The 22,146-nt window shown below is 49.4% G+C and overlaps 4 protein-coding genes across 9 annotated transcripts; 2 read left to right on the forward strand and 2 right to left on the reverse strand.

Moving 5' to 3' along the window:
• Positions 1 to 1,336: 1,336 nt before the first annotated feature.
• Positions 1,337 to 4,380, reverse strand: LOC112897986 (transmembrane emp24 domain-containing protein p24beta2-like). Its single transcript, XM_025966393.1, has 5 exons — positions 4,220 to 4,380; positions 3,642 to 3,877; positions 2,397 to 2,583; positions 2,207 to 2,314; positions 1,337 to 1,662 (listed from the first exon to the last, which is right to left on the reverse strand). The coding sequence occupies exons 2-5, from the start codon at positions 3,849 to 3,851 to the stop codon at positions 1,529 to 1,531; spliced, it is 639 nt and encodes a 212-aa protein (XP_025822178.1). The 5' UTR covers positions 3,852 to 3,877; positions 4,220 to 4,380; the 3' UTR covers positions 1,337 to 1,528.
• Positions 4,381 to 4,704: 324 nt separating this feature from the next.
• Positions 4,705 to 9,906, forward strand: LOC112897041. Of its 2 annotated transcripts, XM_025965225.1 has the most exons (7): positions 4,706 to 4,944; positions 5,646 to 5,689; positions 5,789 to 6,021; positions 8,111 to 8,409; positions 8,498 to 8,585; positions 9,188 to 9,339; positions 9,669 to 9,902. In XM_025965225.1, exons 1-7 carry the CDS (start codon positions 4,765 to 4,767, stop codon positions 9,714 to 9,716), a joined length of 1,044 nt encoding a protein of 347 aa, XP_025821010.1. In that variant the 5' UTR covers positions 4,706 to 4,764; the 3' UTR covers positions 9,717 to 9,902. The 2 variants fall into 2 exon arrangements, with proteins under 2 accessions (XP_025821011.1, XP_025821010.1); XM_025965226.1 differs by lacking the exon at positions 9,188 to 9,339 and having other exon boundaries at positions 4,705 to 4,944; positions 9,669 to 9,906.
• Positions 6,469 to 10,911, reverse strand: LOC112897042. 5 transcript variants are annotated; one of them, XR_003229574.1, is made up of 3 exons: positions 10,140 to 10,910; positions 7,932 to 7,991; positions 6,469 to 6,852 (listed from the first exon to the last, which is right to left on the reverse strand). XR_003229574.1 is itself a non-coding variant. In XM_025965227.1 (3 exons), the coding sequence occupies exons 1-3, from the start codon at positions 10,147 to 10,149 to the stop codon at positions 6,632 to 6,634; spliced, it is 357 nt and encodes a 118-aa protein (XP_025821012.1). In that variant the 5' UTR covers positions 10,150 to 10,911; the 3' UTR covers positions 6,469 to 6,631. The 5 variants fall into 5 exon arrangements, 1 of the variants encoding a protein (XP_025821012.1); XR_003229573.1 differs by lacking the exon at positions 10,140 to 10,910 and adding an exon at positions 9,651 to 9,780; XM_025965227.1 differs by having other exon boundaries at positions 10,074 to 10,911.
• Positions 10,912 to 17,450: 6,539 nt separating this feature from the next.
• On the forward strand, positions 17,451 to 20,448 carry LOC112896324 (ACT domain-containing protein ACR4-like). The gene is made up of 7 exons (XM_025964259.1): positions 17,451 to 17,787; positions 17,892 to 17,937; positions 18,053 to 18,167; positions 18,351 to 18,418; positions 18,536 to 19,198; positions 19,624 to 19,728; positions 19,812 to 20,448. Exons 1-7 carry the CDS (start codon positions 17,705 to 17,707, stop codon positions 20,166 to 20,168), a joined length of 1,437 nt encoding a protein of 478 aa, XP_025820044.1. The 5' UTR covers positions 17,451 to 17,704; the 3' UTR covers positions 20,169 to 20,448.
• The last annotated feature ends 1,698 nt before the right edge of the window (positions 20,449 to 22,146 follow it).

Below are 22,146 nucleotides of genomic sequence, written 5' to 3' on the forward strand. Positions count from 1 at the left end.
GTGAAAAAAAACTTGTTACTGCGACGGTGAGCTGCTTCTGGATGCCGTTTGGCCGGCGGCGGGCCGGCCCCGCCGCCGCCCGCGAAGCTGCTTCGGGCTTGGCTTGAATGCGCAGGACGGTGGAGCAGGTAGAGATGGGGGCGGTTGCGCGCGGCGGGCGGTGACGCTGGCTGGATCGCGAGAAGCCCCGGGGGGGGGGGGGGGGGGGGGGGTCCGCACGCCGCACCCGCCCAGTGCCGCCCTCGTTCGGGCCGTTCCGGCGTGCGCGGGTGGCGTCGGCCCGCACGGCACGCGCCGCCGTTGCGCCGGCGTTTCTGCCGTGCCGGGCGACGCTAGCTGCGTCCTGTTCGGTTGGGAGTTCAGAACCGATCGGCCGAGGGACGGACTCTTGGTCTGCCGGCTGCCGCCATGGCTTGGCTCTCGTCAACCTGCCAAGAATGTCACGGGTCGACGGCGACGCTGGCAGTTCAGATCCGTTCGTCTTCCTCCCTGCCTCCCGATCGCAGCTGCAAATCGTGCGTCACGAACCCAGCGGAATCGAGCCGCTGGATCTCGATCCGCGCGCGGGATTCCCCGTCAGTTTTCGGTGCCGGTACGTGCTACTTCCAGGTAGCTGCAGGCTCACACGTTGCTGTCGACGAATTCATGCGTCCATCGATGCGATCACTGTTCTAGATGCAAGCTCACTGCTCACACGCGCCGAGCAAAGCTCCACAGCACTTGAACTGGTCCAAGAACGATGCAGGCAGCCGTTGTTTTCTCCCCAGATGGACGTGCTCGCCTCAATGTCTCTGGCCAATTCAGTTTGCAAGGGCATCAAACATGAGACTCACTCAGTAGATGCAGCAGAGTTCATCCCATGTTCAGAGGGCACACAAAACCCCCTGTCAGTTCTTCTGGTCAATGTCTCGGTTGGAAGAATCGATCGATGATAACTGAGTCCAGGCCTGGTGGTTGGATGGTGTTCATCATCAATTGGCAACTGGTAGGGCAGGCCCAGGCGTCAAGCAAGATGAAGCTGCCAAAGCGCATCAACACGTTTACACCCATGTAGTCATGTAGAGTGACTGAGTGAGGCAGCTCAGGCTGGCAATCTCTTCTCGCCGCCTTCAATTCTGCCCTTCTGTTCGGGTGGAGACCAGGCTATTTATTTCGTTGACAAAATCGCGGCCCCAAAAGTCCCGTGAGCAGAGCAAAACTGCCACATCGTGTATCCATCTACGGCAAGGACATTCAGGCGTCTGGAAGTACAACACAGGCGCAGAAAACTTGTAACGTGTACAGAACAGACTTGCAGACAACCGTGCTTGGGGGCTCTACGGAAGGAAGGTGAAAATGTGGAGGTAGCATGAAGGCTAAATTGACAGTTTGAACTTTCAGAGTTACCATCTGTGCAATCACAAAAGATTACATGTAACTGGAGTCCACAAGCAAGTAGTGTATTAGCAGATCTAGCAACCACTCAATCCGGTATAACAGGTCATGTTGGGATGATCTTGGCTACATGGGTGGAGCGGCTACTAGAGTGTTACACCCTAGATGACCCCAGCTTGCGCTCGAAGAGCCGGCGCAGAAGATAGACCTGGATGACGCTGGCCGCGATCAGGGCCACTGACTCGAAGAGCGCCTTGTGGACTGCCCTCCTGCTCATGTTCTCGTTCACTGTGACGCAACAGGAGAGGCATGGTTAGATTGCTGTTCATGGGTTGATACCACCTTGGCAAAGAGATTAGCAGCTTAAGAGTATGTAACCCAAGGGGAAACATAAAGAGACAATTTGCTGCGTAGGTGAGAAAAGCATGAGAACAGATACCGGAGCTAGGGGTATCAAAAAGCATGTTGGAAGCAAAGCAGAAAAATGGAAAACGCGGAGAAAGCAGAATGTGGTTGCCATTGTTTGGCTCACCACAACTAAAATCAAGCATATTTACCCACTTATGCTAATTCCTAGATACAACTCATTCTGGACAATTTCAAACTTATTGTTCCTGTTAAGCTATTCTTTTATGAAAAATATACTGTCAATGTCATTTTTCACAACACCTGGCAAACAACCACCAAGGACTGTGGTGACAGAAACATGGCATTTAATTTTATTGACCAGCTAGAGTTGGTTAATGCTGATGGTTTAAGAGAGAGACAGGAAAAACATACGAGGGGAAACTCGAATTCGTATTTTTAGGAGAAGGTAAAAGGGAATACTTACATATTGCCTGTCGGTCAGTTTGGGCCTCCAGCCAGTGCTGTTCGAACTGAATATTGTAAAGCGCCTCATCTAACTTGGCAATTTGCTCAAACAGTGGTGCAAAATGTTCTGCACCAAATCCAGAAAACAGGATCTCAATGCTAAGCCCTTGTTAACCAAGGTTAATGGAAGTTTAGAAATCCAGTCTTACCATCTTTGGCATGCTGCTCGAAATATGAAAAATGGCCAACATGCACATCAAAGTCTATGGTTTCGTGATACGGAGATTTATTGGTGAAGCAGAAACGATGGACACCTCTCTTCTGAACTATGAACTCAAACTTATCACTAGTCTTATCTCGAGAGTCGTGGACTTGAGCGCCGTTAGGATCTTTAACCTGTCATTAGTCAACATGAGGTCAGCTCCGCAGTAGCTTATACTGTAGTGAGTATGGTTAAAATAGTATCAAAGATCTCAAAAAGGGCCACTGGAGTGATTAAGATCACACCATATATTATTGAGCTAGAAAAGTGTTCACACACTCGTATCATTAGGTGAAGGAAATTAATAGCATACTATGTCTGATGTGGGAAAGATTATAAAGAGCAGTGTAGTAATGAGCCAAACAAACATCAAATTAAAGTAGCTGACAATCTTCTTCACTCAAACAATCTACCCCAACAGAACTTTGTTCTAGTGAAACAAAGGACTAGTTGACAGGCAAAGTGAAAGAAGTAAATGTTTCCAGGGGAAAAAAGCAAGGAAGCCAGGAAATGATAAGTTTGGTTCAGTTAACAGAACAATGGGTGTTGAAAGTTGAATTGTCACCAACCAACTAATTTCTTGATAATAATTCCATAACGATGCTATTAAGGACCCGTTAGCTTATGGGAGGTACAGAAAAAAGTAGCAACTACAATTAGAGAACATGGTTTTTTTTCCAACTGCATAAAATGCATAGCATACATCTAAAATATCCAGACCTTAAAATATGAGATTTTCCAATATATGAATCAGAAACTGATGCAACAAAATCATGCTTCAAGTTGAAAGACCCACACCATCATGATGAAAATTTCTTCCAACAACTGGACCATAGTGATCTCATCCCCATCCAATCAACTCTCAAGCAATCGTTTAAATTAAAGTTGCTGCAAGCATGCATGCCAAAATAACCAAAAAGGTGCTAAAATCTAAAGATAAGACATAGTCTAAAAGGCTAAACTAACTAAGTTCTGAAAATGCCAATGATCTGAAATAAAATTTAACAGACTACTGGCATCTTGTCACAATGACTACAGTAATAACTTACTTCAGAAAAATTGTGGCATGCAAGAGAACAACTAGCTATCTAAGTGCAATACCTCCTCCTCCTAGCTCCTGCTCAAGAATTCATCGTACACTTGCATGTTCAATTTGCACTACTGTTGGACGCAAACGGAGTTAGTCCCTTACCACAAGATCGACACCTTCCTCGCTGTAATGCCACGGGGTCTCGGCCTTGATCACAACAAAGGATACATGGACCGTGTCCCCCTCGTACTCCACGTTATGCGAGAAGCACTCCTCCCTGTCAATCACGAAGCGGATTGCCGCGGCCGGGCGCAGGAGCAGCACGGCGCAGAGCACCGATAAGCACACCGTTCTCCAGCTCAGCCACTCCATGTTGCGCCGATTGCAGAAGCCTCTCCCTGCAGAGACGAATTACCATGCCGTCAACAGAAGAACTAGCAAAAGCTATAGCGGAAATAGTTCAGCTGGATCAGGGGCGAAACGGATCCGAAGGGCTGAATCGGGGGAGGAAAGGGAGGAGCGAGAGAGGTTCGAAAGGGGGGAGGGCCGCGCGTCTTGCCCGGTACGGCACCGCCGCCGCCGCAGGAGGAGACTCCACCGGGCGGAGTTCGTTGCTCCCCCTCTGTGACTCCAGGCCTCGATCGTGCCGACGGGGAGTTACGGAGCAAGATCTGAGTTCTGATGGTGTAGGCTCCTTTACCGTATCGTAGGAAGAGACGAGAAGGCGGGGAGTCACTTACTGGTCGGAGTTGGGGAGGTCGCCGGGCGCCTCCGTCGATCTGGGCGGCGCTTCCCCGTCCCCGTTGGAGGAAGAAGCAAGGCAACCGATCCACAGGAAAATCACGAAGCGAGCTTGACCGAGGAGGGGAGGGAGAGTCCGTCCCCGTCCCCGTCCATATGGAGAAAGGAATTCTTTCCACCACCACCAGATCGGACTGACACTACGAATTGGGCCGTGCAGGCCGCTTGGACTGAATAGATCCTGCAGTCGGTCCAATAACGATCTACTAGTTTTCTGATGGGCCGGCTGAAGAAAAAAGTGTGCCCTATTCTGTCCGGATCCGAATCGAATCGTTACCGCTCCGCCCCTTCCGGATCTACTAGTACAAAATTAGGCAGGAATTGGAGGGAGGATCCCAACCCACACAAGCCAATCCTTTTTCCTTTCGGTTCGTCTCAAATCGCCAGTAAGATCCTTGGTTCGATCAAAATCCAGCAGTCTTTTCTTAGGTTTTGTCTCTAATAATCGCCGTGGAGATCCTGGATCGATCGGTGGCGGGCAGGTATGGCAGGGGCAGCGCTTCTTCGATCCGCGGCGAGCAAGATAGTCCGCGCACCGCCTCGCCTTCTTGTGCAGGAGGGCCTCCAACACCATGGTCGCCGCCTTCTAGGGCGAGAACCGTCTTATCGCCTTTCGAGCTACTCCACCTCTGGTTCTTCTACGCCGCTACCAACCAACCACAGGGTACGTACAGTAGTACACCAGCCGCCGCTGGTCTTCGATTTCGCAGCCCTCCTACCTCGTCGTGCTCCAGATACATCTGCCACTCATCTATTACAGCCTTTTCCTTGCTTTAGCCATGCTCTGTGTTTAAGGACCCTTAGCTGAACAACTTTTTACCTCATCATCAGTGAATTCAAACATCTGTTCATCTTAATTTTGGCCAGATTGATTTTGGGTCAGACATAGGATCATGCATCTTTCACATTTAGAAAAGAAAGGGAAAACATTTGTTTTGTATAAAAGCTAAAATATGTGCTATGGAGATTGTAAATTTGGTAGCACTTTCTGTATCAACTTCAACTGAACTTAATTCTATACACAATTGATCTCATGTATATAATTTACTCATTTAAACGTGAATTCTACTGTTATTTAACATGGAACAATCTGTTAATTGTAAAAGGATGGCAGGCTAAAGTTTATAAAACCTAAATTAATGGTAGATGTTGTCATGTTTGTTAACACAATCAGGATCCTAGGTATGATACTGCAGGATCACACTTGATCCTACACTTAGGAATACGATTCAATGAAATTAGGACCCATGGCTGATCCGCGATGCCAGCTCTATGCGGCCAGTGATTCTAGATACATATTGCAAACTTGATAGCCTTGATATTGCTTGCATCGGTGATGTTGTTTGTTCTGTTCTGTTTCTTCAGGGTCCTCAAACTCATAACAAGAAAGTTTTCAATGAGTGGGACTGGTACGACTTCTTGCTCCAATTTCGAGTTTCGAGATCTATAAAGAAACAACAGATACTTGTAACTTGGTATGAATTATCACTTGCATTTGTCATTTTCAGTGCAAAGGCTGCAGCAATGGAAATCTTACCCAAGGCAGCTTACGTCATGGCGTTCGGTAGCTGGATGTTTATATGTTTTTGGGTTAATCCAAAACTGGACCAAATCAAGGACATGTTCGAAACTGATACTATAGAAAAGTTGGCCATGGAGGATGAGATAAAACGCAAACATCAAAGGCTATGTGGCTTGCTTGATTCTAAGGAAGGTCAGTTCGAAGCTAGAGATTCAGTGGGTGAGTTTTCTGAAGGTCAAACTTACTGACATTGGGTATCTGTTTTATACTTTCTCCATTTTTTTTTATAATGCCCGTACATATTTTGAGTGTCAAACTTTGTCGTCTTTGTTTGATCAATGATTAACCTAGCAATATGTAGATTTTGTGGCACAAAAAATGTACCATTTGTTTCCTATTCGAAAGTACTTTCCTAGGACCATGATTTTGTTGTTAGGAATAAATATGAAACTAGAAACCTTTGGCGTGGCTTTGCTGCGCCTTTCGTCAGATGGTGCCAGTGTTTTATGTTTATACACCAATGTTTAGGTGACTAACTCTGATTTATCTAAGAAATGCTGTACAACAAAGTCATTCTGAGAGGGAGGACATGTGTGCCTGTTTCATTACCGCGTTGTATATAAAGATGATTTCCACATCTGTCAACCAATGAGAGAATCGAACCGGTAGGAAAATGGATGAATTGCAAGCTCATGAGATGAGCATAGTCACTCTGTTTGAGGATAGAAGTTTAAGAAAAATATACAAACATGAATCCACACCATCTCAGATTTTAGGTTGAAGGTGGAAATTGTTCCCCTAGGGGCTTAGCAAAAGGTCCACCTTTTTTTCACATATTGTTGACATTAGTTTGACAAGAGGTAGGGTTGATAAGATGCAATATATACAGCAAAAGGGTGATTTTTTGGGTGTGGCAGTACTTCCGTTGGTGATAATGGCAATACTGATGTTCTGCTCCTATTTGTTCATATGTAGGGGTAGCTGGTAGTTTCTGTCCAAAAGCAAAGCATTCCATATGTAGTTTTTTAAAATTCTGAAGGATAATATACCCTGAAAAGCACATAACAACAAAATTAAATGAAATAGTTAATCTACCGTTTTGAATTTAGAATAGAATTTGAAGTATGCAAATAGGATAATATATGTTGTCAAGGACTTGTGAGGAATCCTGAAGCACAATTGTTCACTAAAATGGTCATATCTTTCTTATATTAGTGATAATACCTAGGCTAGCTGGTGGACATGTTAGGTGAATGTGCATATCTTACTGCTTGGTCTTTGCATATTTGCAACAGTTAGAGTACAAAATTTGTTTTTTATTACTTTTAGTATCTTTTTGTTTCGCTCCTGAAACCAAAATATTGCATGGCGGTATCTGCAGCAGTATTCTGGTAATCCAAAGTATGATCTTTTATTGTATGATTCTTCTAAATATTTGATATATTCTGGTGTAAAATATACCATACAATGTGGTAAAGAATAATAGATATGAATGCCTACAATCAATATTTAGACATCTTCGCTTTGCTATGGCATCTTTATTTTCAATTCCACTGCTTTCTTTTTTCTTTCGTTTTTTATCTTGAACTTTTTGTTGTCTGATGCACCTTCTTTTCTTGCTAGTCAGTGCACTATCTTCAATTTCTTCTATAGGTTTCTCTCTTTTTTTATTTAACATTTTGAATATTTACTATGTTATTAAACCCAGATTGATCAGTGGGTTAAAAAAACTTAACAATATGAGTAATTGCAGCATAAAAAGTATAAGAATTATAAGATGTATTACCTTAATAAAGGTGAGGGGGGGGGATTACATAGTCACATTTAAAATACATGGAAAAGAACACAGGAAAAAATGAAATTATAGCCATTTTTCAGAAATGACAAATCCTTGTACTGAATTTTAAGTACATGAAAAAGAACATGGGAAAAAGAAATTACATCCATTTTCCATAACATGTTTTAATTGCTAAATCTGTTAGGAAGAGCTGATATGTTTTTAAACTGGGTAGGCATAAATTCTGTACTAAAATTTAATATATCAATTGTTACAGTTAAAAAGTTTAGTTGAAATCAATAATGTTCCGTTCCCACTGCATTAAACTGAGGATAGAAAGAAACGAGCATACCTTTTGCTATTTGGTTACCTTCAGTCTTGAGCTTGGTTTGCTCCTTTGTATTTTTCAGGCCTGTAGTGGAAGCACAATCATTCGTTTCAGTGTACTATATATTGATATGTGTTGATTTTGGCTCATGCTATTCTAGTATTTGCTACTTTGATTATTTAATTTTGTTGCCACGGCATTAGGTGGTTGCAGTTTTGTGCTCCTCGACATGTTCCGGGCAAAGTATAATACCTTACGGGACTGTGTGAAGGCTGCCAACGAAAAGTTCATCAGCAGAGCTGAGCATGAAAGCTCTGAAGAGAAATTTCACAAGCAGCTACAAGAAATTAATGAAAAGCTGTTGATGGTCCAAGAAGATCTCAAGGTACTCAAGGCGATCTGGTTGATCAGGATTCTGGCAAAGAACTTTGACCCAGAAGTTCTTTCCAGAGTCAAACAAGAGGACCTACATGACCCTGTTCAAATTCTTAAAGGGAAAGTGGTATACCTCCTGCTCTCAGTCTGCTTTTATTTTGTATTGTACGCTGTGCTGCTGCGTCATTGCTAATCTTTCTGTGTAATATGTTCAGAATCCAACACAGGTGACCCTGACGAAGGAGGAGGAGCGGATGACGAAGCTCAAGGTGGTGTTCACTCTACACGATAAGAATAGAGACGGTATGTGCGCGCGCGCGTAGGGTTTGTTTGCTATGTTGCTTAAGTTTTTTGTTCATTCAGTTGTGTTGCTAAACTTGTGTAATGCCAAAATTGAGGGCATATAGATTGATTCTTGGTTATGTTATCAGCTTCGTGTACACCCTTATGTGAAAACGTCATGGCATATCTGCATTTCTGCCTGTTTGGTTGTCTATAAGATAGACGCTAGCTGCTGTGATTGATGTTTCTTATTTCCTAAAAAATTTAGATTGCATGCATATATTGTCGGGAATTTCAGAGCTATCCTTTTTTGCACACAATTTCAGAGGTTTCCCTGATGATTACTCTCTCCTAATATTGATATCTGTATCTTGATTATTTGATTTGGCTATGCATTGAGCATGGTCAGGTGTGATTGTTGCATCATTCGTACCCAGTGAAGAACTAAAACTTCTCTGAATCATGGCTCTTTGGTTCCCTCCTTTCAGATGAAGCATGTTTTTAGGCATTGAATGTCATGCTTGTCGCAGAATTAAGAAAATATTAAAATCTTTGCTGCACAATGAGAGCTTAACTGCAAATCAACTTTGGTTTAATTCTGCTATGAATTGTCATGCATACAGGTTTTATTACCACTGAAGAACTAGGAGATTTGCTGTTGTTCTTGGGTAAAAGATACTCTGAATCTGTCCTGAAAGATATCATCACAAAAGCTGATGTTGATCTTAACAGAGGAGTAGACTTTACTCAGTTCTTAAAGATCATGGGGAACAAAGTATGTATATTTTTTTCTCTTCTGATTTCCTGGTGCATGACAGTCTATTAATGTACTCCAAGCTTGAAGTTGACCATAAATCGTTATGATATTCTTTAGCTAGATAAAATATAATCTATGTGTTTTATGCTTTTTTGGTACTAATTCAACTGATATGTCCTATTCTTTAGCTGGACAAAACATAATCTATGTGTGCTTTATGCTTTTTTTGGTATTAATTCAATGTCTCTGTCCTTATCTACTTGATTACTATACTCTCTGGATTCTCTCTCTAGAGGAACACCAGCATCGGTTAATATTTTTGTTTCTACCTGGTGTTTGGACTTCAGACTTGTGCTGTTGGCAAACCTCGGAGAGAAGCGCCAGGAGGAAGTTGAAGGACGTGCTGCCTATGATGAATAGAAGCCAATGATTCTGAACAGAAAAAAGTTCGAGAAGCATGATAACTGTATAGAAATTTGACGACGTGAGCTGAAGAAAACAGACTTGTCGCAACCTATTATCTTCTATCAGTCGGTTCAACATAAATCTTCACTCAGTGCCGGAGTGGGCATTTCCACCCATACAGTTTTGAGAAACTTGTGTAACTCTGCACGCGTAGGCATCAGTTCTAATGAACGTAGGTCTCACACCTCCACCTCGGCTAAAAGCTTAGTCAGCATACGATATCGTCGACCGTTGAGCAAGTCCTGATTTGCAAGTTGGAATTCCTAGGCGAAGCATTCAATTCATACCTGAATGTGCAAGTTGAATAGATGCAGAGGCGCCCGTGGGGGGAGGGGTGTTGTGGCTAGGCATACCTTCATCCATCACCTGAAGAGCGGCTTCAGCGGCCCATGAGGGTCTTCTTCTTCCTCACGCGTTCCCCGTCGTCGCTCCGCTCGCCCCTATTCCGCCCTCCACCCTTCATCTCCGGCGGCGGGAGCTGCAGGATTCGCCGCCACCGACCTCTGCCATTGGAGCTGCTCGCCCCCGCCCTCCACCACCGCCTTCGGCTCCCACCGTTGAATGCGCAGCCACCCTCCGCCGCCCGAAGCTCCGTCTCCGGTACCGGATGCGCCTCCACCACCTACCTCCGCTGGAACCTCGCCGGTGCCGCCTCCGCCGCCCACTGGGGGTCCTCCACAACCCGCGGCCGGCGGCGTCCCGCCGCCTCGACGCCCTGCCCACAACCCATCGCCACCACCGGTCCACCACCGTCCCCGGGCCCTCCCTCTCCTACCGGAGAACATCACCGGCGACGACCCCCGACCCTGAAGCCCGAACCCTAACCCCCGAAACCCCGGCAAGAGGAGGAAGATGAGCGGCGGCGGCACGAGCAGCAACAACATCATGGGCCGTGGAAGTCGAATTGGGCTGAATGCGAGTTTGATTGAGCCTTCAGGCGATGGATTTAGGTTTTGTAACCTAGGCTAGTCGCGGCGCTCGGGGGCCCACAAGAGTGGCGCGGGCGCCTAATGGCCTCAACCTCAACAATGAGAAACGGGTGAGCCATATCATGACCTCATGGGCTGAGAGTAGTTGACCTAAGTGGTGGTAGTAGGCAGGGGAGCCGCCAACTTCACCCGGACCGGCAAAAGGTTTCCAAGAAGCGAGAAGGTAAGAATTCGATGCATCAACTTTAATATTTTAAAAGATTAGGTCTGTGCTCTTGCGTTGCTGTAAAATTATAAAATAAAATAACACCAACTAAATATGCAAAAGATTAAAGTTGAACATACAAGAAAGGATCATGCCCATGCTCCATAAAGAAGGATCATGCTCGTGCTTCACCTACCAGTGGCCAAGGAGAAGCAGTTCACCGTCGAGGAGATCTCTTCCATGGTCCTCATAATGATGAAGGAGATTGCTGAAGCTTGTCTTACATTCACAATCAAGAATGCTGTGGTGATTGTGCCATCCTACTTCAACAATTCGCATAGCGTACCACCGAGGATTTAGCATGGATGCTTAGTTCATTAAAAGAGAAAACAATTGTATATGAGTGTACTGTCTAGGTGAATCTAAGATAACAATAGGTTGTTGGTTTTCATGCAAGGAACACCATCGGAAATGGCACGGCGCGTTCTGGTACACCACCCCGCAAGTATACGCAACTAGCGGCAGGGGCAGGAGCAGAGCAACCCAGTAGCAGCCAATCGCTGCCGCCCGATTAGTTACCGGCGCCCTCTGCCGCGTTGGATTAGATCCTGGCTGGCACCTGCCCGCGTTCTGTCTGCGATTCTGCGAACGAGAGCGACACGGAGGGAGGAGTTACCGCGCCGTACCATTCCCGCCCCCGCGGTTTCCACCCAGGCCACAGACCAGGCAGGTCAGACTCAGACCACCTCTCCACCATGCCATGCTACCGGCCTACCTGCTCGACAGCAGTATCATGGGCGCGCCTTATTTCCCGGCCGCCGCCGCCGTCACCGTCGAACTTCGCCGTGGTGTCCGCCACGAACCGCTCAAAATAACGGTGGAGAGAGGCCGATCCACTCCTAGAACCAGCAGCAGGTGGTGGCGAGGAAAACCGATCCAGAGGAAAACCCACGAAGCGAGCGACGCCACCACCACCAGATCGAACTGGCACTGCCGAGTTGGGCCGCTTGGACTGAATTGGCCCTAAGAGTAGGCTATTGGTTGGGCCTGACGTGGTAACCAGGCCTGCAGCCTGTTGAGCCTAGGCCCAAATGTATTACCCCGTCTAGCAAATGGGCCAAATGCCGCCGATTCCTGACGCAGGAGGAAAAGTACTTCATTTTTTTCCTACTCTCAAAAAAAAGGAAAAGGTACTCCATTTTTCCCCCTCTGCGAAACAGAAGGATCGTGTACGCTGCGCGGGCGACCAACGGTTGTACGCACATCTACCGTGCATGCCACGGCCACCAGAGGCAGGCCGTTACTCCACCCCACGAGTACACGCAGCGGCAGGGGCAGGGGCAGCAGCCAATCGCTGCCGCCCAATTAGTTACCGCCGGCGCCCTCCGCGTTAGATTAGAATGGATCCTGGGCTCCTGGCACATGCCCGTGCTCTGTTTCTGTCCAGGAGCTGCCCACGAGAGCGGCACGGAGGAAGGAGTTACCGCGCCGTAGCATGCCCGCGGTTTTTCACCCAGACTCTGCACTCTGCAGCCCTGCGGCTGCGCCGTGCTTCTCTCACGTGACGGGCCGTACGGGCAGAGGTCAGGCCGCCTCTCCACCACGCCATGCTACCACCGGCCTACATGCTCGACAGAAGTATCATGGGCGCGCCTCATTCCCCGGCCGCCGTCGTCGCCGTCGAACTCCGTGCCGGAACCGGTGGCCGACTCCCATCTCCGGCTCTTCGACCATGCCGCTGCTCAAAATTCGCCATGGTGTCTGCCACGAACTGAATTGAAGGAGGATCGGTGGAGGAAAAAAAAACTGCGAGGGATAACGGTGGAGAGGCCGATCCACTCCTCTAGCACCAGCAGGTGGTGGCGCGCACGGGTCAGGCAGGCAGGCGGCCACGCGCGCCCCGCACCGCCCGGCCGGGCGCGCGCTCGCCGCTGCGTGCAGGGGCCGCCCGCACATGCGCGCCACTCGCCGGCCCGGCGGAGGAGCCACGCCGGCCACCACCGCGCACGGTTAAAAATAACCGAGCTCGGCCGGGCCGGCGGCCACGCGCGCACCGTCGTTTCGGCCGGCCGCGGATGCCGCAGCGATTCGCGCTGCGGCGCACATGCCGCCGGCGTGCGGGCGTGCGGTGGCGGACAAAGCAAGGTTCAACGGGATCAATCAAGCGGAGCCCAGCCGGCGGAGGAGCAGGAGATTCCCTCTCCAGGCGCCGCACAGGGGAATCTCTTCTCCATCCGGCATAGGCGCCCGCCTAGTGATCCACCAGCCAGTGTAGCTAGCGCTGGCCCTGGCGCGAGTTTTTTAACCGCCTCTACGGCCAATGGGGGCGCTTCGTCTCAGGATCTCTGGAGCGTGCATCGGCCAGGACTTACCCGATCGCGTTAATCTAATCGGCTGCTGGGGTAATTTGGCAGCGAGTGTCAGGGAATATTTGTCACCAGGGCGCACTTTATAATTACCGCGGTAGCTTGCTAGCTTAGCAGTTTTTAGCAGCCTCTGTGCAGTATACTAATCTTGCAGCACTACGCTGCTCTGCTCAGCTAGTGCTGATTGGTTAATGTTTTCGAGTGTCCGGTTGCTGCTCTCTCACTTGCTCTACCTCATCTTTGTTTGACCGCTCCTTAAACAACTCGGCGCGTTTGTTTGGGCGCGACATGCCGGTGCGGTGCATCGTGCAGCGGCTACACGACAATGCTTCATGTGCGTGTGCCTTTTCAAATGCAGATTAGTTTAATATATTCCCTGTATTTTAAAGTGCATATCTTTGTTCTAGAATTGTTTAACGTTTGATTTTTTAAAAAGGCTTTTACCGTTGGACTAGGCACTGTGCTTTTAGAGCATCTTCAGCAATTTCTCAGTACATCTTTTCCAATAACCATCTAATGGCATGTCTTAATGATTCTTTCATGGTTATTGGGAGAGTTGCATTTGTAGTTCCTCAATAACCCTATCCCAAACCAACTACCATATTGGTAGAGCTTCAACTCTCCCTCTATTTGGGGAGAGTTGAGGTGGATTATTGGTTTGTTCCAATAATTGTTGGGAAAAGGAAAAGATAAAGAGGATCTGCTGGAGCATAAATTTTATACAAACTCTTCTAATATGATAGTTGGATTGGAGAATGGGGACCCACTGGAGATGCTACTACTCTGAGAATTAGTACAAAGTTAAATAGGTTCACATTACAATATAGATGTTGACAAATTCATCATGAAAAGTATTTTATGGTATTTAATTAGTTGTTGTTAAATATACCATGTTTCTTACATTACAGGTGAGAGACTAGCATGCGTGCCATGGAGTAATGCCGTGTGGGTTGATGATGTGTGTATGTCTTGGGTGTTCTTTCTCTGAAGAAATCACACGCCTAGTGGTACTAAAAACATCTGCACAGAAGGAAGAACAATGTCTATGTCCATATAAACATGCACTGTTACGCTTGCCTACGAGTAAGAGCTTACACTGTTTGAGCGAACAGGGGTGGTGGGTGCTCAGACTTCCAGTACAGGCGAGCTGAGACAAGATGTGCAACAACACCAGGTGGAGAGCACGCATACACTGGTCATACACCTACATGTTGTACATGCATGCGCGTGTGTTCAAGCACTGTCATTGTATCGAAATACTTCTCGCAGAAACAAATTAAAGGCATTTTGTTGGTGGTACGAGAAAGGAGAGGGAAAATCCCGTGCTGGGGAAAAATCGCGAAAAGAAAAACAACGGCAAGGCCAGCTCTGCTCTACTCGGTACTTGCTCGCCGTCGCCGACGATCGAGTCAGCCCTCGTCACCGCCGGCGCAGCTAGCTAGCTGGTGCTAGCGGCGTAGGCTCCTCCTGGCTGGTCAGCGACTCAGCGGCACCGGTTGACTCGCGGCGGACACTGCCGCGCCGTACCCGGCCAGTACTGCGTGCTCGGGATATTCGACGTCCTGGACCGGCGCGCGACGCTCGATCTCCATCTGGCAACGTGCTCCTGATTCCTGAGAGCAGCCGTGCACCTGGCACCGCCCTCGCGACGACAATGCTCGCTGCGTTTTTTTTTTTTTTTGAAATACCGGCAGGAGCACTGCCAAATCATGCTGCGTTTTTTTTTCTTCCAGCGTTTATACAGGTGTATGTGCCGGGAAGAAACGCTCGGCCACCTGGCTCTGGCTGCGTGCGCATCAATGTTAAAACGAACACCTGGCAAGAGCTTTGCAGGGCATGTATTTATGAGTCTTGCCAAGCAACCACAACGAGTCTACTGAGATCATCAGAGTACCCAAAGCAGCAAATCTGAACATCTCTGATCGTCATAGGCTCATAGATGTAGTCTTGCCAAGTAACCAATCAAATTTTAGGATGTCAAAGTTCTAATATTTTTTTTAAAAAAATAATGAAATTCATATACTTGTTGACAAGGAAAGTGCATACTAAGTACTGGCATATATATGGAAAAAAGGGAGATTCCGACGAGATATCTTATCAAATCCAAAAGTGCACTTGGTACTACCAAATGAGGAAGTTGCGAGCTGGAAAGGCAGGAATGGTGGATGCATGCACGGTAAGGAAAAAAGAAAAAAGAGGCTCGGGACCAAAGATGGGCAGATAGAGTGCCAGGAGAAGAAGATAGCATTCCATCCGACCTCACCTCACGTCCTCACATGGTGATCCTGTTGATGAAATCGGGGACCTCATTGCTCTCGGATCCTTGCCCTGAATCTAAGCATTTGGCACGCGGCTGTTCAGATCCTGGTTGAGCAAAATAGTACAATGCCGCAGGAGTGTTGTATGATTGATAATTATTGGTCAAGGTATTTTTTTTAAAAAAAATGATTATTGGTCAGGACCCCACGCCCATATATATAGGGGGTAAATTAATTCTGTGGCATTGTGTTTTTCTTGGATACGCAGAAGAGCTAAGCGCCTCTGAATCAAAGTCTACCGTGATCGCGTTGTGCTTTGTCGACGAATTATCATAGTCCACCTGTAACGGTTAAGCAGGAATAGCACACTAGATACTCATATGGTTTTTGGCCTAGACTATTTGTCATCTTCATATGTAGAAAATTTTGGCCATCCTGAAGGTCGTTTTTATATGTCACATGTTGCAAGATAACAAGTTCCTAACTGCTTATAGTACCTGTGAAGGCCGCAAGTGCAAGGCAAGTGCCTGGTTGACCTTTTGATTCATAAAAGGAGAAAGGAAAGGTGCAGGTTGACCTTTTGCATTGCCGAGGTCCTCTATCGTACCATGAGCCATAACTTAAGCGCGGCCAATGCGATTATGCCACGGCACTAAGCAGCCAATGCAATGTTTGCCACCCTAATCAGCTATACCATTTTGTTATCGTTTTCTTTTGAAAATATACTATATTATTATGTAAAGGTACAAGAGCCGTGCAAGTATATTTGTCGTTGAACGTTTTCTATTGTGATCCCTGAAAGAAAAAAATATTCTATTGTGCGGTCATGGGCAGGGCGAGAAGCATGCAACTCCATCAACCAAAAAGTCAAAGCAGTTACAAGAAAAATAAACAAAAACAGGGAGTCGGAGCAGTTACAAGAAAAAGAAGAGAAAAAACAGAGAGTCAGAGCAGTTACAAGAAAAGAAGAGAAAAACAGAGAGTCAATGCAGTTTCACGTTTTTTTGGGCAGGTGAGAAATTCTCTCGGACGACTCATCAAATGTCAACTTACATTCAAAACATCCCTCTAGTATCTAAAAAAAGATTTTCTCTAGGATGGAGCTTTAAATGTTCCCCAATTACTCAGATCATCTGAGGATATCTTCAATTTCCAACCGTTGAGAAGTATACATAAATGATTAAGTATCCCTGTTAAATCCAAAAGATTATGGTTGTGTAAGACTTCGGATGCAGCAACTGTTATATACATGGGCTACATGATGAAACATCGCCGATTAATCCAAGAGTAAATTACGGTTGCGCAAGTCTTTAGATGTAGCTACCGTCATGTAAACATATGATTAAGTATCCATAATAAGTTATAGCATAACGACCGTTATATCCGTACATAACTATATATCACCATTAATTTTCGGTGTGCGACTGTTATATCCGTACATAACTATATCGCCATTAATTCCCGATGTGCGACCGTTATATCCGTACATAACTAAATATCCCCAAATTATAGTTGTGCAAGTCTTCAGACGTGGCGACCGTTACGTAAACACAAATCTTTAGACGTGGCGACCGTTACGTAAACACTTGTTAAACAATGAACTATGAAACAATTGAGCATAGGTCCCACACTTGGATCACTGCATAGCAGGAAGGGAACCAAGCATGTCCACTATGGCCAGGCAGAGAAACAAGCTCCCCATTGGGATGGTCTTTTCCCCAAACATCTCCCTTTAAACCAGTGAAGGGACACCAACCAAACACCACTGCCTGCCCACGAAACCACACACATACACAGTCAGCCACAGCACCCAAGAGAGAGAAAGAGGAGGGGAGAGATCCCTTCACAAATCCACAAGTAGAGGCATGTTGTCCCCCCCCCCCCCCCCCCCCCCCCCTCTCTCTATCTCTCTCCTTGCAGCCCCCCCATGAGGCCATGGCCAAGATATATATATAACTAGGACTAGGTGAGGTGAGAGCTTGCCTCCTTCAGAGAACAAGGCGAGGGAGAGGGGCACCACCACCAAGTACGCACTCGGATTGGGGGCAGCAAAGGGGACGCAGCCCTTTTGCCCGGGCAAATCTCCTGTTCCTCCGCTCCCCGCTCCATCTCTCTCTGTACGTCTCCTCTCGTGCGAGCAAGCAAGCCTTGTTGGGGACAATGATGGCCTGCGGGTCTCGAAGTCGGAGCAACGAGATGGTCGACGAGTTCGAGAAGCTGGTCATCCGAATGAACCCTCCGAGGTTCGTCTCCCCCAACCCCGACACCCATGGGTGTTCCCTTCTGCCGCGTTTGACCTGCGCCCTCTGCTAACCGTGCCTGGTTCTTGGCCGTTTGCCACGCACAGGGTCACCGTGGACAACGACTCCGACATGACTGCCACCTTGGTGAAGGCAAGGAGCTCGCTCTGCGTCCTTGCCTCCCTGCGAGTCCCTGCAGGGGGGGAATTTTTCTCTCTCTCTCTCTTTCAGACGGACCTGTGAGATTGCTTGATTTTTCTGTCTGCAGGTGGACAGCGCGAACAAGTATGGGACCTTGCTGGAGGTGGTTCAGGTGCTGACCGATCTGAAGCTGACCATCAAGCGGGGCTACATTTCCTCCGACGGCGAGTGGTTCATGGATGGTGAGTGCCGCTTGCTTTGCGACCTCCCTCCCTGCTGTCTTTGGAAAGTTTAAGAAGATGGGAGAAAGACGGCGTGCCTTTCTGGGGTGATGCAAAGCCGGGCTTTTGCTCTGAGTGTAATCTTTCTATCTTTTTCCCGATCCTGATGTGTGGTGGGTGTGGGTTTGCCTCGCCTTTCTGCAGTGTTCCATGTCGTGGATCAGGATGGGAATAAACTTTATGATGGCCAAGTCATCGACAGAATTGAACAGGTAAAGCGCAGGGTCCCCTGTTGCTCTTCGATGCCAAGAACAGAGCGAGCGCAGAGCAATCTGCTTCTGAACTGGATGTTGATGAATCAATCGATGTTGTGTTGATTTCTGTTTCAGTCCCTGGGAGCGGGGTCCCTGAGCTTCCGGGCGGCGCCGGAGCGGTCCGTCGGCGTGGAGGCGGAGGCGGAGGAGGAGCAGACCACCATCGAGCTGATCGGGCGCGACCGGCCGGGCCTGCTGTCGGAGGTGTTCGCGGTGCTCACGGACCTCAAGTGCAACATCGTGGCGTCGGAGGTGTGGACCCACGACGCCCGCGTGGCGGCGCTGGTGCGCGTGACGGACGCCGACGCCGGCGGCGCCGTCGCGGACCCGGACCGCCTGGACACCGTGAAGCGCCTCCTCCGCCACGTCCTCCGCGGCAGCAGCCGCGACAAGAAGGCCGCCCGCGCCGCCATCTCGGCGCGCGCCGCGCACGCGCAGCGCCGGCTCCACCAGATGATGCACGCGGACAGGCGCCGTGGCGGCGGCGAGGACGGCGGCTTCGACGGCGCCGGCGACGGTGGCTCCGACGACGACGGCGACTGCGGCGCCGCGTCGCGCGGCGGCTCCGGCCGGCCGGTGGTCGAGGTGGAGGACTGCGCCGAGCGCGGGTACACGCTCGTCAACGTGCGGTGCCGCGACCGCCCCAAGCTGCTGTTCGACACGGTGTGCACCCTCACCGACATGCAGTACGTGGTCTTCCACGGCACCGTCATCGCCGAGGGCTCCGAGGCCTACCAGGTGCTTGCTTTAACCTTGCCTCCTCCCCCACACGGCCGCACGCCTCCTCTGTACTTGGCATCCCATGGCTTCGATCATGAAACTGTTGCATCGCGTTGTGCTGGTACTTGGCTCCAGAAGAACACAGACACGGACACAGTAACAGTGCTCTCCCTGCCGCACCTGCACGGACCCTGCAGTTCACGTTCAAAGATGCACGCCCTCTCGGCCTTGACGCCGGCTCACGTCTTGACCGCTGCCAGAGATGTCTGGCAGCGGCTAGATACTGGTAGATCTTGGCATGTGAGTGGGGGGAGATCCTTCCTAGTTTGGTGTGAAGAGCTTGAGTGACTTCTCCTGCACAAAAGACTTTGTTTTTACCGGCAGAAAAGGACACATACATGCTCATGTAACCTCTCGCATGCTGGTGGCGGTGACCTTTGCAGGAGTACTACATCCGGCACCTCGGCGACAGCGCCGGCAGCTCCGGCGAGGACCGCGACCGCCTCCGCCGCGCCCTCGAGGCCGCGATCGAGCGGCGGTACACCGAGGTACTGGCCCTGTCCGTTGCGAGACCGATCGATGATTGATGCTTTTCACGCGAACTGAGCTAATCCATGGCGGCCGCGTGCAGGGCTTGAGGCTGGAGCTTTGCTGCGAGGACCGCGTCGGGCTGCTGTCCGACGTGACGCGCATCTTCCGGGAGCACGGGCTGTCGGTGACGCACGCCGAGGTGGAGACCCGCGGGGCGCGGGCGGCCAACGTGTTCTACGTGGTGGACGCGTCGGGGCAGCCCGTGCAGGGGCAGGCCGTGGAGGCCGTGCGCGCGGAGATCGGCGAGCAGGTCCTGTCCGTCAGGGAGCCGGCGGACGGCGGCGGGCCCAGGTCGCCCGTGGGCGCCAGCGGCGGGCGCCGCTCGCTCGGGAACATGATCCGCTCCCGCTCCGAGAAGTTCCTCTACAACCTCGGGCTCATCCGGTCCTGCTCGTAGCCGCCGGCCGCCACCGCCGACATCGCCGCCGCAGCTCGGCCAACTAATCAGCGTACTTCAGTTCAGGGCAATGCTCGCCACTAGGCTACTAGCTAAGCTAGGATCTAGGCATCTAGCGAAAAGGTCTTGGGTTCCCATCAACGGCCCGTTGATCGATCCATGTCGAAACTCTTGGACGAACGTAGGAGCTAGCCTTGGGTTGTTCTTCCGCTCCGATCCGATCCGCCGTGTAAATACCCCGATCATCTTTGGTTCGTTCGTCTCTTTCTTTTCATGACCATTTCACCCGTTGCGATTTGCGGCTTCGATTGCCGAGTCAAGGAATGCGTTTTGAAATGCTATTGGCGCATCGGTGCCGGCGCCGCCAGGGACGCGCTCGCCACGACGAAACGTGGAGTAACAGTAGCTCAATCGGAGCAGGGTACGGACGGCATTGGAACAGTAGAGTGAGGCCGGCCGGTCTCGGTCAAAGCGAGCAAAGAGAAGGAAAGATACCAGCGGGTAGCTCTTCGAGTTTCGGAGGAACAGGAGATGCGGCAGCCAGTGGGGAGAGGACAGGCATGGGGGCTCGGCCGCCGCCGCATCTCCGGCGCTCGCGCAGAGGCGGCCATGTGATCCATATTAAGAATCACCCACCGGCACAGTCCGGGCCTTGAGCGGCCGGCGACGCGACAGGAACCCTCGTGCCCTCTCCTGCTCCCTGCCACACCCGGCCTGACGACCGCGATGCCTCGTGCTGGAGCCGTAGCGGCGGCCGGCCGGCCGGCCGATCGAGCCGTGCTGCCGCGCCGCCGCACGGCCTGTCCAGTTTCCGATCCCATGCCGAGGAAAATCCGCCTCGGTCTCGGACGGCTGGCGACTGTACGATCGGCCTGCCGTCCTTCCTCGTGCCACGACGCTTCCACCCCCCCCCCCCCTCCCTTTTTGCGTCGCCATGATCGCGTGGCTTGAGCAGCGCTCGAACTCTCTCTGAATTGATTTTCAAAAAAAAACTCTCTCTGAATTTAATCGTCGTGTCCTCGCAGAAAAAAAAAGAAATTTAATCGCCGTGCTGAATCTGAGATGGAAGAAGCATTAATTAATGATGTGATGACCGGTAGCTCCACCGTCAGCGGCCTGTTTCCAAGCAGGGTTAGCTTGATTGGCTGGAGCTTTGCAGCGCGGTTAAGCAAAGGTGGCCTGGCCGGCACTGGTGGATCATGGATCGGAGGAACTCTTTCTTTTTCGTCACGAGGAGGAGGGATTCGAGCGGCAGGCAGACCGGCAGTTACCTGCAAGGTTGTTCGCCGGACATGTTGCGACGATCCAGAGGGTAAAAGGCTGGTCCATCGTCGCGCGCAGCCAATGCGAGTGCGAGTGCTCCACAACGTGGTCTCTCTCTCTCTCTCTCTCTCTCTCTCTGACTCTGACTCTGACTCTGACTCTGCACGTCGTTGTAAAGACAAAGCTAAGCACATGCACGTAAAAACAAAGTTACAGGAGGGGGGTGACGGGCGTAACTTTTCTTTAAGGCGTCGCAACGTGGTAACACGTCACAACTTCAGTATACTATGCAACAACAACCGTAAGACCTTTCTGTAGTTCTGTTCCGGTGTATCTCATCATGGCATTTCCGTCTTCCCCGACGAGTGTCTTATAGCTAATATTTGCAGTGTGCTTGTATTTTGATTAATAGAACAGGGCTAAATTTCGAGCACGGTGTTGTTCAGAGGAGCTCCAGGCTCCAGCTCCGGGGATCCTTACGCGAGCGATCCCGTTTTTATTTGAAAAACTAAAGCAGTAATGACTAAGCATACACTACAGTACCTAGGCCTCATTTGGATCCTAGCAGTTACCTATTAGCTGTGTTAGTTTTGGACAACGAACTAACATCTATTTTTAGCTGCGTGGTATACGTAAGACACTAACTTGACTAATTAGTTGGAGATCGAAATGAGTCCGTTGCTAATTTTTAGCGAGGTCCTAGTTTACCCATTAT

Source organism: Panicum hallii, chromosome 6, assembly GCF_002211085.1.
Source record: "Panicum hallii strain FIL2 chromosome 6, PHallii_v3.1, whole genome shotgun sequence".
Lineage (NCBI taxonomy): Eukaryota > Viridiplantae > Streptophyta > Magnoliopsida > Poales > Poaceae > Panicum > Panicum hallii.